Below are 14,351 nucleotides of genomic sequence, written 5' to 3'. Positions count from 1 at the left end.
CAAATTCTGACACACCGACCCTCAAATCCCATCCTGAGTGGACCCTGCGCAGGTGTCAGGGCAGGGCCGCAGGCTGGGTGTTCCCAGGACCTGGTGCTCCCACTGCCAGCATAGCAGCCCTTCAAAAGCACAAATTGGATCTTGTCATTTCCCTCCATAGAACTCTTCATGGGCTCCCTTGGCCTTGGAACTAAAAGCCAATCCTCTGTTCGTGACTCACCAGGCCTTCCGTGCCTTTCCCACCTGATTTCCTTCTGTTCCCTTTCACGTCATCAACGCCCTGCCCGTCATCCTCCTTTGTTTATCTGGAAGACTCCCACTGAAGTCTCAAGACTGCCATTGAACTCCTGCCCTGCTAGGCCTTCCATCCATTTCCCAGAGCATCAGGGACTGCTTTTCCTGCGTTCCTGTTCCCCTTGATACATTTCCATTCACAACATTTGTCCCAAAGCACTGTGATTATTTTACCTCCTGTTTGCCACCCCCAGTAGAGGAGAGCTCTCATGAGTTCTCCTCATCTCTGTAACCTGGTGTCAGGCCCCGTTTCTTTCTCAACCAGTGAGCAAACAGATGAAGCACTTGCACGTTCACATTACAGCGCCTTTCTGAATTCCTAACAGGACGGGTCTGCTGGCTGAGTGGCTGTACCAAATATCTAGAAGGAAAAATTTTTCACCCTATCACATTATGATGGGATCATTTTTTCAGGCATGTGCGACTTCATCTAATGAGTCTAAAAGAGATGGTAGGCTGCCAAAGAGGGCAGGCTTACCCTAAGGTCAGAGTGATGGCATCTGTTCGAGCCTTTCACGGTGCAGTGGCCAGACTCAACTGTTGTCCAGTGCTTGAAATGAGAATTTGACCACATTTTATTAAGCTCTTAAAAATGCTGATTGGAAGATCATACAACTGTTGGTTTTCCCTCTCTTCTTTTCTCTTCCCTTTCTTTTCTTTTCTGTTTCAGCCTTCGTTTTCTTAGCCCTGTGGGATCCCACGCTCCCTTTCTCCCTCCTTCCCCGAAGTGGCCTATAGCACAGTCTGTACGTTCTGTGCTCTAAAACAGGTATCATTACCTCTACCCCATCCCAACAACCCTTTAAACTTTTCGGCACCCTATGACGGGAGCAGAGACAGAGATGTGCTCATCTGGGATTTTGAAAGACCTTGGCTTTTTAAATTCAGACGATTAATCAATGAGTTCCAGCTCCAGGCTTCTGTCAAGTTCTTGTAGGGCTCAGGCTGCTGGCTTCCTCAGGAGCAGTGGGTGATTACAGCTATAAAAGGAATGTCTTCCTGCACTTCTGAGCCAGGCTGTTTATGACCCGTGGTGACAGTTTGAAGGGAGAGCCCTTGGGGAGGAAACCGTTTCTATATCTAAGGATTTGACATGCCAAAATTTTTCCAGGTGTGCTTTCATTAAAAACAACCATAACAATGTTAAATCACCATGAAAAGATGTTTTCCATTTATTATACATGGTCCTCTGTGTTCTTGGGCTTCTAGAGTCATTTGGGAAGTGTTAATGAATCAACCTATCGTCTGCAGAAGACGGATTGACCTTGGTACTTTTACAAAATCGCTGAAGTAAGAAATGGCCATAGAAAAACCTAGGCACTAGACCCCAGATATCCAGAATGTAAGTTGCAATTAAGAATATGACTCAGCGTGGTGGCTCACGCCTGTAATCCCAACACTTTGGGAGGCCGAGGTGGGCAGATCACGAGGTCAGGAGTTTGAGACCAGTCTGACCAACATGGTGAAAACCTGTCTCTACTAAAACTACAAAAATTAGCTGGGCGTGGTGGTGGGCGCCTGTAGTCCCAGCTACTCAGGAGGCTGAGGCAAGAGAATCGGTCGAACCCAGGAGGCGGAGCTTGCAGTGAGCTGAGATCGCACCACTGCACTCCAGCCTGGGTGACACAGCAACACTCCATCTCGAAAAAAAAAAAAAAAAAAAAGAAAAAAGAACACAACTCTCCGGAAAATGATGAAAGGAAGCAACAGAAAATGTTACCTTCAGCAGGATGCCACCTGGAGGTGTCTGTGTTCTGCTTGGTGGGTGTGTTAGTTAAGTGAGGTGTTAGAACCGGGCTCGGATTTTCAGAGTGCTATTCCCTTTCACATACACATACCTCTCCCTTTCTGAAGCCTGGTTGCCAGAAGGAGACAAAGGTTCTAAGAGAAAAACAATTAGGTCAGGAATTTTCTTTTTTGAGTCACTGGGCAAAATCTTTAGCATTTGGAATAGAATCATCTTTAAAGATAGGATCAATACTTACATTTATTCTCAGCACACCATGAATTTCTACCCAAGTGACTGGTCAGTTATATAACCTAACTGGCCCCTTGAATTTATATGTGTATGTCTGGGTGTGTGTGTGTGTGTATATATATATATATATATATATGCATGCATATGTGTGTATATGTGTATACATGTGTGTGTGTGTGTGTGTGTATACTGTTGGCCTTCCCTTGGTATCCATGGGGGATTCGTTCCAGGAACCCCTCAGATACCAAAATGTGTATATGCTGAAGTCCCTGATATTAAATTGTATAAATTTGCATATCACCTATGTACATCCTTGCATATATTTTAAATTATCTCTAGATTATTTATAATACCTAGTACAATGTAAATGCTATATGAATAATTGTTGTACTGTACTTTTTAAGTCATAGTGACAAGAAAGAAAGGCTGTACATGTTCAGTATAGACACAATTTTTAAAAAATATTTTCTCTCTGAGATTGGTTGAATCCATGGATGCAGAACCACAGATAGAGAGGGCTGACTGTATTATAGTACATATATATATGTATTACATTTGTATGTATCACCTATGTATGTCACATTTACACACACACACATATCTCTCAGAGTTAGTACCTTATAGGGTTGTTAGAAAGATTAAATAATGTTATGTTAATATTACTTTTAAAATGTTAATTGAATTATCTGGTGTTTATTTTTTCTTTTAATAGTTTTTTAAAGAAATTTAAAACAAAGAAAATCGATTTATTGATAAAATAGTGTTGCATTTGAAAGGGCCTGATCCACCTCCGGTCCAGAGAAGGTATTCTGTACCACTTGAAGGCAGGGGCACAGAGGCTGTGATACAGGAGTTAGCATTTTAGGAAAACTCTTTCAAAATTCTCTCAGGAAAAAGAAGCCTGCATGAAACCTAGAGGTAAGAAAAAGCATGGATCTGCCTGTTAGGACAATGAGTGGCTGTAAGGGAGCAGAGAGAAATAAGAATGGGGGAAAGATCCCAAGTCATGTCACAATTCCATCAGGAAGTGGATTCTGGATCAGCTGAGTGACTGGCACAGAGAGGTGACTGATTAATGCGCTTAAATGAAAAGTATCCCGATGGTTATGGCTAAACAAATTACATGAAGAAATTAGTGCCTGGGAGACCGGCCAGGAGGCTCGGCAGTCTAGACATGCGACCCTGCCATGGAGTAAGATGGGAACGAAGCAGAGGAAATGCTCGCCAAAGACATTTTGAAAACCACAGCAAAAGGTCTTGGACAGATGTGACTTGGGGATGAAGGACAGCAATAATCCCTGTGACTCTGCAGGAGTGTACAAACCTGGGAGATGGTGCTTTGGGGAGGTCCCAGGTAGAGACCAGAGTTGGAAGGAAAAGCTTGTTCTGGAGGTTTGCAGCTAAGCTCCAAATTTAGTCTTACGGGGACTCTTCATGGGGGAGTGAAAGTGAATGTTACTTACTGGTTGGCAGTAACACAAATATCAACTGGCCAAGTTCTCCATTCCAGGTTTCTGACAGTAATTGGGAAGGGGGTATGTCTTGGAGCCTGGTGCTGAAGAGCCCCAATGATTATTCTTTGGCTTTAAAGGAATAACCGATGAGAGGCAAAACAGTGAGAGAGGGGGATTCAGGATGTCCAAGCCCTGCCCTGGATGCGTTCACATTTTCACATCTATTTAGTCAGAGTAAGGTTCCTCCCAGACTGGGTCTCTGGCTGCTAGCACGGAAATCCTGCCCTTTCTGCAGGCCTAGCAACCTGGGTGTGCTGGCCCTTTTAGATCTGGGTTCGGGAAATGCCGGACACTCCCCAGGTTGAGGAACAGACTTTTGGGTTGTCATGGTTGTAGCCTTTCTGGTGATGACATGCGGCCCTGAGTGCTCTGAGCCGCAGTAGTGGTGGTAGAGTGAGATAAAAGACCTGGCGCTCTCCGGCTGGTGTGTGGGGTTGGTTTTAAGCTTGACATTTAATATTGGGAGTGTTTTGCTTTTTTAACATTTTTCTGGTTAATGTTTTTCTTTTTTGTTTGTTTGTTTAACTATCCCAAAGGTGAAGCCTGATAGGAATAATGTTAGCATTTCTTTTTTGTTTGTTTGTTTTTTTGTTTGAGATGGAGTCTCACTCTGTTGCTTAGGCTGGAGTATAATGGTACGATCTCAGCTCACTGCAACCTCCGCCTCCCAGGTTCAAGCGATTCTCCTGCCTCAGCCTCCCAGGTAGCTGGGACAACAGGCGCCCACCACCCTGCCCAGCTAATTTTTCGTAGTTTTAGTAGAGACAGGGTTTCACTGTGTTAGCCAGGATGGTCTTGATCTCCTGACCTCATGATCCACCCACCTTGGCCTCCCAAAGTGCTGGGATTCCAGGCGTGAGCCACCGCGCCGCGCCCTTAATGTTAGCATGTCTTGACCTGTCAGCACACATCTGCGTAGAATATAATCATTATATTTATGATAATCGGAATTACTATTTTACTGGCAACTATATGCCAGACACTTTGTTAGGGGTTTTCATGTACAATTCCAGCTCTTTACCAATCATCCTGCAGAGAAAATACTACCCTCCATTTACAGATAAGCAAAGTGTGGCTCACAGAGTTCAATGACCTGCCCAGGTCAGAAGGCATTCGACCCCGATTCTCCCTGGCTCCAAAGTCCATGCTCATAGCTATGAGTTAGAGTTTTCAAACTGTGTTCCTGGTTGGCTGATGAAGTCCCATTTCATGGTTCTTGGAGCAGCTTTATAGAGTAAGGAAGACTGGTATATCCGCCTTCATCTTACTAGGTAAGATGGGGCTAACTTTGATGATCTGGGTATGTGGCTAGCTAGTGGAATGAATTCTCTTCCCCAGACTTCATAGTCCGGTGTTTGATGACACAGTGCTGCCCACTTTCTCCTCCATCTACACCTGCCAGGTAGCCCATAGCCTTGGATTCTGATGATTTTCTTCTTTGTAAACAACTCTTTCTGAAACCTGAAGAGAGAATAAGATCCCTTCACTGCATCTGCAGAGCAATCACACAGTACCATACAGACAATGCTGCCAAATTGCCACCTTCTAGAATATGTCAAGAAACAAGCAAAATAGTAGGTATCTTTTGATATTTACTTACTAAGACCAACAGGGAGAAGCAGGAGAGCCAAACCATCAATGCTAAAATTGTATTGGTCTGTTTAGTCAAGAGGAAGCCACACCAACCAATCTCTTTTTTCCTGGGTGAAGTTATCAGGCAAGAGGTTAATTTATGCATCTACTTAAGCTCTGACTCTGACAAACCATAGTTCCCATTAGTGTTTCCAGGCAAAAGTAGAATTGTTTGCTTAAACAGCTGTGATTAAGACCCAAATATCTTGGTTGCAGTTTGTGGCCAACTTTCCAGAAATGTCCCTGTAAGATAAGTGCTGTGTGGCTGGCAGTGATTTATGGGAAAGGAGAGGGGAAATCCTGGTTGTCTTGTGCCTCCTGGGCCTGCTGATAGGCCTCTGTCTGTGACACTGATGACACCTGGAATTGGCTACCTTCCACACAAGGCAGCAGTGAGCCAGAAAAATCCAGACAAACAATGCCAGGGGCAAAGAAAACACATTAAACTCCCAGGAGTCAGACATCCTGAGGAGCAGAGGAGGACGGGAGTGCATCCAAAACACACACACAGAAGTTGATGAACTGTCCTCATTCCTCCTGGTCCCTGGTAGTCTGGGGAAGGACAAGGAATGTCACTTCCCAGGCTCTGAAGTCCTCAGCTTGAGCGGGACAAGTGGGTTTGGCATTTCTAACCCTAAACTGGGCCTTCTGAGGGAGTGAGGTGAGTGAGCCTCTGACCCCACTGCTATGTGGGTCATGCTGATCCCTGAGCATCTAAGCTGCTCCTTAGGTGATCATCTTGTTGCCCTGGGGCATTACAGGGAAGAAAGCTCACCCACAGCCTCTACGTTCTGTTTGCCTAGAAGAGCATGATACTGTTCTAGGCTTCAGATGAGAAGAAATGACCCAATTTCAAGTGCGTACTGGGGGATTGAGGGCGTCTTCTTGCTATTCCTAAACCAAGCCAAGAGCGTTGCTATCTATGGCTTTCACACCTGTTTACTCTTCCTAGAGTGACATTTTCCAGATAGCTTCCTGGTTCACCCCTTACTTCATTTGAGTCTCTGCTCAAAGTTTACTGCTTGAGAAAGGTCTTTTGTAACCATTCTACCAATAAATAAATAAATAAAAATAAAATAAAAAAATAAAAGCAAACAAAAAGCCATCCCTGTTGTCCCAATCACTCTGTTTCCTTGCCTTCCTTTATTAAATTAAAATGTAAACTTATCTTTTGCCTCCAGTATAAGGATGAAAGATCCTCAAAGACAGGGCTTTGCTCCTTTTATTCACCCTGTGTCTCCAGCTCCTAGTGCAGTGCCTAGAAAACAGGCATTCAATAAATAGTAAAATTACAGGTAAATCATTAAATCAAGGAACAAACAAATGAGCAGAGCAAAGCTTAATATCAAAATACATGAGTATCAATGACAATGGATCACAATGCATTTTTCCTGAATGTGAACTTTTTTTTTTTTTTTTTTCCATGAGACTGAGTCTAGCTCTGTCTCTCAGGCTGGAGTGCAGTGGTGCAATCTCAGCTCACTGCAACCTCCACCTCCCGGGTTCATGTGATTCTCTTGCCTCAGCCTTCCAAGTAGCTGGGATTACAGGTGCCTGCCACCACACCCAGCTAATTTTTGTATTTTTAGTAGAGATGAGGTTTCACTGTGTTGGCCAGGCAGGTCTCGAACTCCTAACTTTGTGATTCATCCACCTCTTCCTCCCAAAGTGCTGGAATTACAAGCATGAGCCACCATGCCTGGCCTCGAATGCGAATTTTTAAGACATTTATTATGCTGAATAGAATTAAACAATGGTTTACACAATTCTTTGATTCATTATTAATCATTTTGCCTTTGAACTTGATTTCTATTTTAGAATTTACTTTAGGAATTGTACATCAAGTTCTAAAGACACATTTAACAATAATAACTCATATTTTTAATAGTACTTTAAAGTTTACAAAGTGGTCCCATTTGGCAATGATAGACTGGATAAAGAAAATGTGGCACATATACACTGTGGAATACTATGCAGTCATAAAAAAGAATGAGTTCATGTACTTTGCAGGGACGTGGATGAAGCTGGAAACCATCATTCTCAGCAAACTAACACAGAAACAGAAAACCAAACACCACATGTTCTCACTCATAAGTAGGAGTTGAACAATGAGAACACATGGACACAGGGAGGGGAACATCACCCGCTGGGGCCAGTCAGGGGGTCGGGGCTAGGGGAGGGTTAGCATTAGGAGAAATACCTAATGTAGATGACAGGCTGATGGGTGCAGCAAACCACCATGGCACGTGTTTACCTATGTAACAAACCTGCATGTTCTGCACATGTATCCCAGAACTTAAATTATTAAAAAAAAAAAAAAAAAGTGGTCTCATTCATTATCTTCTTCCATCTGAGGTGTGGCAGGGTATGATGAAAAGAAAATGGTCTTTGGAGTCAGAAAAATGTTTCCAGTCCCAGCACTGACACTTACTGTCAATGTGGCTTCAACATTTTGAAACTTAGTTTTGCTATCTGCAAAATGGATATATGCATACTGTCCTCATGGCCCTAAAACCTAATAGATGATAAATAAATGCAACTGCTGCTATTATTGTTACTTTCACTATCATCACTGATTTATCCAGTATCATTGAAGAGAGGGAATGAGCAAGTATCAGTTCCCTTGAGGCAAGACAGGGAAAATATGTGTGAACAAATATGTCTGGAGACCGCCTGAGGGTTTGCCTCCACAGGCGCAGCAGCAGGAGGTGTCTGAAAACAAAAAGCAAAGCCAAACACAAGTTTAGGTGCTGATATTGGCTCTCCAAGATTCCCTTCTGGGTTTCTTCATTTGGATTGGAACACTAGATCTCAAACCTACTTGATCATCAAAATCACCAGTAGAAATTGAAAAAAAAAAAAAATACAGCAATACAGGCTTCTGGGCCTAACCCATATATATTTTACGTTGGTTCACATGAGCTGAGCCTCCAAAATCTCTCTCTTTCTCTCTCTCTCTCTCTGTGTGTGTGTGTGTGTGTGTATTCCCTAGGTGTGTATAATCCTCAGTTAAGTTTGGGGATCACTGGAGTAGATGATTTCCAAGAGTAAGCCAACAGCCTGCGAAATTACAATGGTGTTTCTGAGCCTGTTTCGAATGAGTATTTTCAAGGAGAAGGCATTTCCCTCTCTATTAGAGGTTCCCCATCCGTACTGGTTTCTAGAGAGGTGACACTCAGGCTGAGGGTGATTCTGAAACTCTTTTTAGAAGCTGTTGGAGAACATAAAAAGTAAGGGAAAGAAAGAGGCCCTTAGAAGCTGGGTGCTCACATTAACAACTGCAGGAATGCTATAGATTGAAACTTGCTGAGGTCACAAGAGCCTTTCCTATTAGTTCTTCATGCTTTGGCTCGGCTGCTTGTAAAATCTGAACAGAACTGCCTCAGTTTCAATGGGGAGTGATGATGTCCATGAATCACCATGTGCTTTCTATGCACACACTTGTTCTTCAGTTGTGACTGAAAAGAGCACAGGGAGTAGGCTCAGGGCCAGACATGACCCTCAGGCAGGCATTGATATTTTGCGAGATCAGATCCTGGGATGCAACAAAGCCAGTAATGAAGTGGATGTGATATGAATTTGTTACTGACCTCACCCATCCAAAAGGCAGCTACCATCCAGGAAATCCTGTTTTTATTTATGAGAGGAGAGTAGACTGGCATGGCAAAGAGGATCCTGGAGGTAGTGAACCCTCTGGAGGATATAAACATTGCTGCATTACTTTTCAGGAAAAAGAATGTACACTAAGGCAGAACTTGTAAATATTATGCAGCCTTTCTCCTCGTAAATATTCCCAGTGGACAGCATAGTGTGTCCATAGTTAGAATTACATAAAATAAGATTAACCATTCTTCCAGGAAACTTGTTTTCATCACAGAACCATTTGAGAATCAAAAGTCAATAGGAAATTTTAGGCAATGCCATACTATCGTGACAGGCTGAGTTTCTGCATTCTTATAAAAGTCACTTTATTGTATTTGTTAAATAGATTTTTATAAATAAGAAATATACCTTAATATCCATTCATAATTTTAGGAAAATCTGCACAGACCTTTTTTATAGGCTGAGTTAATTGCAGAAGCTGAATGATGCCAGGATGAAATTCTTCTCAATAAGGTTGATGGGTAAAACCAAAGACCTAAGACAAACAGTTTACCAAGCTCAATGGACAAATGTTACAGCTTTCTGAAATAAACATTCAACAGTTAGAGCTTCCCAGCATAAACTTACTCTATTTTAGTATTTCACACCAAGAGTCCTTGGAATATTTAGATCTTACAATATTATGGGAAAATTTTTTGCCCTTTTAACATAGAATTTTAACTTTATGGTATAATAAACTTCATCTTCTCAGATACAAGGTAATTAAAGTAATAATTTTATAAGTATTCACTATTTTTTTCCTTATTTGACTGACAAGATAAAATATTTTCAATGGCTGGGCACAGCAGCTCATGACTGTAATCTCAGCACTTTGGGAGGCCGAGGCAGGCAGATCACTTGATCACATGTTGCCCACAAGCCTGGGCAACATGGCGAAACCCTATCTGTACAAAAAGCACAGAAATTAGCTGGGCATGATGGTATGAGCTTGTGGTCCCAGCTACTCGGGAGGCTGAAGCCAGAGGATCACTTGGTCCCAGGAAGTGGAGGTCACAGTGAGCCAAGATCATGCCACTACACTCCAGCCTGGGCGACAGAGAGACACCCTGTCCCAAAAAAAAAGAAAAATATTCTCAATCTATCTGTGTAAAACCTTCTTATTCCTTGAAGGTTCTTTATTAAGTATTAACTGTGCCCATGGCTTCGGTTATATATTCTAGCCAAGATTAGGCCAAAGGTTCTGTCAGTGACGGAGAGGTGAATTTGTGACTTGACTCGGAGAGTTTCAGGTTTAACAAGAATTGATTGGTCACATATTTATAATATGGTAAGCTCTTTGCCAGATGGAGTAAGTAAGGCTACGAGAAGTGAAAGAAGCATGAAAGAAACAGTTCCTGCTCTTGGGAAGCTTAAAATTAGTGGCCCAGAAACAGTGTGTTATAGAAAACTATGATAGAACAATTCCCAGAATGTGTGTGTGTGTGTGTGTGTGTGTGTGTATTCTCTCTCTATATATAGTAGTCAATATAGACTACTATAGTCAAGGTGGATCTGTTCCTCAACACACACCTACATCAGGCAGGGTAGACTTTATCTATCTATCTATATATAGTCTCCATGTAAACATAGAGTAGACTATATAGCCTATATATAAACATAGATTAGACTATATATAACATACTATATATAGACTATATATAGGATATATACTATGCTAGATATACTATATAGACTATATAGACTACTATATACAGTACTGTATATAGACTATACACAAACTACTCTATATAGACTATATACAGAGACTATATAGCCTCTATATATAGACTGTATATAGACTACATAGACTACTGTATATAGACTATATATGCTATATATACTGTATATAGTATACATAGTAGTCTATATATAGTTCTATAAAATAGACTGTATATACTATATATGTACTCTATATATAATATATATAAACATACACACACACATATACATATATATTAGCCTGCCTGATGTAGCTGTGTGTTGGGGAACAGATCCATCTTGAATGCCAGCCAGTTAACCACCTGGAGACAATTTGGAAAAACAATGAAGAGCTGAAAATCTATTTTATTTTACTTTCCAATTTTCCAAATTTTGTTGAGCACCTGTCATGTTCTGAACACTGGAAATTCAGAGGAAGAGCAAAGAATATATGCTCTTTTCACAGGCTAAGGGCAAAGGGAATTAACTGGGTGACTTTTCCTGGATGTCTTCAAGTCATGCATGGTTCAACCTTTAGAGTATGCATCTGTTGATGGATGCATACTGCAGATGAAACACTGACTCACTCCTTTGAGTGCTGACTGTGACATATTTTGCCCGAATGGTTTCCAGACCCTCCCTGCTATTCTCTCTGCTTCCACTCTTGCCTCATTACAGTCCATACTTCACACAGCAGTGCTTGGCCTTGGACACCAAGGTGGTGAGTAGATAAACTCTTCTTTTTCTCTGAAAGGTTTCACTAGAAATTCCCAAGGGTTGATAGACCAACCGTTCACATGTACCTGTCATTACCTTTAACTGCTGAAAAATCCATCATGATCTTGCTCCATCTCCCATGGTAAGTTTTCTCAGCCTTCATGTGCTTTCATTGCAGTTGCCACGAAAAGTCCTACAGCTGAAGAATACACTGTTAATATTGAGATCAGTTTTGAAAATGCATCCTTCCTGGATCCTATCAAAGCCTACTTGAACAGCCTCAGTTTTCCAATTCATGGGAATAACACTGACCAAATTTTGAGCATAAATGTGACAACAGGTGAGTAAGAGACCCATTGCTTCAGAATAAATGATCGGATGTCTTGAGAAAGACTGTCTGAGCTCCTGACTATCAGAGCAATCTTTTACTTAGTAGGCAAGTGAAATGACTCACCGAGACTGATGTGTGATTCTATGACTTCATAGCCTTCCTGAATGAAGCCTTTATCAGTAAACTCTACAGCCAGAGGTTTCTTATTTTAGATGGTGACCAGAGGTTTGCTTGGTGGTTTGTGTGATGCTTATCATAAAGTGGTCCCAAGATATGGCCAGGTCCTTCATGATAAACTACTGGGTCCTCTTCCCTTGGGCAGATAAACTACTGGATCCTCTTCCCTGTGTCCTCTTCCCTTGGTATATCAATGAACATAGAAAGGACTGGTTCAGGATATTAGTAAGTACCAGATACCCTTCTCTTTGGCATTATAGGTCAGGAAACGAGAATGAGGTACATGCCTGCATCAGAAGCAAGGCATTAAGTAGAACCTTTCAGGCCATAGATTGGACTTTCTGGTTGCAAACTCTTTTTCAATGTCATGCTAGCTTCCCTATGTCTCCAGAGACCATCACCCAAGAGCTGGTATACAGTAGAAGTTGTGAGATAAGGCTCCCAGTTATCTGATAAAAGGGAATTGCTTTTTAAACTGGAAAGCACTAATAGATGTTGGGTTTTATTATTCTAAAATGAGAGCAAGAAAAAAATTCTTGTTTTTGAAATTCTTTTTGAATTCTCATATTTCAAATAGTCCATCCTGATGTCGGTACATGCATTTTAATTTTTGATTCTTAATATATGCTACTCGAAGTCATAGCTCCCTTACCACTCCTTTTGGATGCCATTTCCCACTGATTCCTACCATTAGTACTAATTTTCTTGAGTTAGTGATTTTCCAGTTGGATGCCAATGTGCATTATAAGTCCTTCAGGAGCAGTGAGCTTCTGTTGTGTTTCCCACTCTTTATCCATAGAACATCTCACCAAACTAGGGTACTTTGGAAAATACATAGGAAATACCCTTCTATGTTCCCACCCAGCACAGATCTTTTGCCTTTAGAATAAATTATTGCATAGATTTCAGTCAATTTTGCTTCCCAAATTTTTTAACAGAAACCTTTTGGTGTCTTTGTAGGTGATAGTAAATGAATCCAGTAAACAAAACTGACCAAGTATCAAAAATAGTTTTTTGTTGAACAACTAATGATTATAGACACTTGAGCTTTAGTTGTGAGTTTACCTTCCATATGTTCAATATAAACATACTCTCTCTAATTTTTTCTACTAGAGATGGGATGACTTCAAGAGGCTTCACCATCTTAAAAACTTGGGTTAACAAGCTTCTCAATTAAATGCAATTGACCTTGGAAATTTTAATTTATCCTTCCAGAAAGACTGGTCATTCACACATAGAGGGGGTGAATCTTTTCTGCTACTGAACTATGAAACAGGTTTGACAAAAGTGAATATTTCAATGTGGCAGAGAAGCCTGAGGCTCATGGACCTCAGGACCAGCAGGGAAGAGCTAAGAGGAATTGGCCTAAAAGAGGAAGTGAATGGGGTGGGTGACCCTCAAAAACTGAGTCTATCTTCTAATTAGAGAACTAAACTTTTTTTTTCCATTACCATAAAAACCCAAAGGACACAAAGACAAAAAGAAAAAAGTGTCCTTTTACATCACTCTCGTGGAGAAAAAGAAGAGGCCTTGTCTTGATGGAAACCCCAGTGAGGAAGAAAAGCATTCTCAAATTTCAGTGAGAGCCTCTGACCTGGGGCTGGTTCATTTCTGGGCCTGTGTACCACATAAAAAGAAGGGTCAACCTTGGCATGGCAGTGAGTGACTTTCATGGCTTTAGTGCATTTTCATCTCGCAGAGTGAGCAAACAGAACCAATGCTTCCTTTCTATGTTAAATGCAGCAGGATGTATGTTCTATGTTAAATGCAGCAGGGCAATGAAGGTTAGGCCTACTGACCATGGCACTAATGACTAAGCATCTAAACTTTCACCATCTTCCTTTTTCCATCCTTCCCTCACCTCATTTTTCCAGCAGTCTGCCTTATGATCCCTTTTTAGTAATGGCAAATGAAACTGAGGATATTTAAAACCGGACAATGTGCATAAAGCACCGGACAATACCTGGGATATGGCAGGTGGTCTGGAGGTGGTAACTTTTTCCATTCTCCTAAGGCATGTTTGTATTTTATGTGGGACTCAAAAGTTCTTCAACCACTCCTCCCATAATGCTCCCTCACAAAACAGAAGACAACAACAAAATTGCTTTAGCACTGGAATTTCATGTCAGTAAGAGAGAGATTTCAACAACTGGGATCCTGTTGCCTATCCTCAAATTACCTCTAGTGGGCACTCAGCTTCTTTGTTAGCAACTCCAGTTTCTTCTGTTCCTAATTCTCCTGCCCCACTGCCACCCACTGCTGGGACACAGGCTGCATCAGTATCCAAGGAATTAACTGGAACGTGTTGTCCCTCCTATTTCCGAAATAACTATTTGATAACTTCCCTTTGGGTAGTCACTCTGTGGGA

At 41.6% G+C, this 14,351-nt stretch overlaps 1 protein-coding gene across 4 annotated transcripts in view; it reads left to right on the top strand.

Moving 5' to 3' along the window:
• ADGRF5 (adhesion G protein-coupled receptor F5) overlaps nt 1-14,351 on the top strand; it is a 103,721-nt gene that overhangs the window by 55,456 nt on the left and 33,914 nt on the right. For all 4 annotated transcript variants that reach the window (XM_025382289.1, XM_025382291.1, XM_025382288.1 and 1 more), the window contains exon 4: nt 11,654-11,815. In XM_025382289.1, the coding sequence (XP_025238074.1) occupies nt 11,654-11,815 (162 nt within the window). The remainder of the gene's footprint in view (nt 1-11,653; nt 11,816-14,351) is intronic.

This window comes from Theropithecus gelada, chromosome 4, assembly GCF_003255815.1.
Source record: "Theropithecus gelada isolate Dixy chromosome 4, Tgel_1.0, whole genome shotgun sequence".
NCBI classification, from domain to species: Eukaryota; Metazoa; Chordata; class Mammalia; order Primates; family Cercopithecidae; genus Theropithecus; species Theropithecus gelada.
This window is presented reverse-complemented; position numbering and strand designations above follow the sequence as displayed.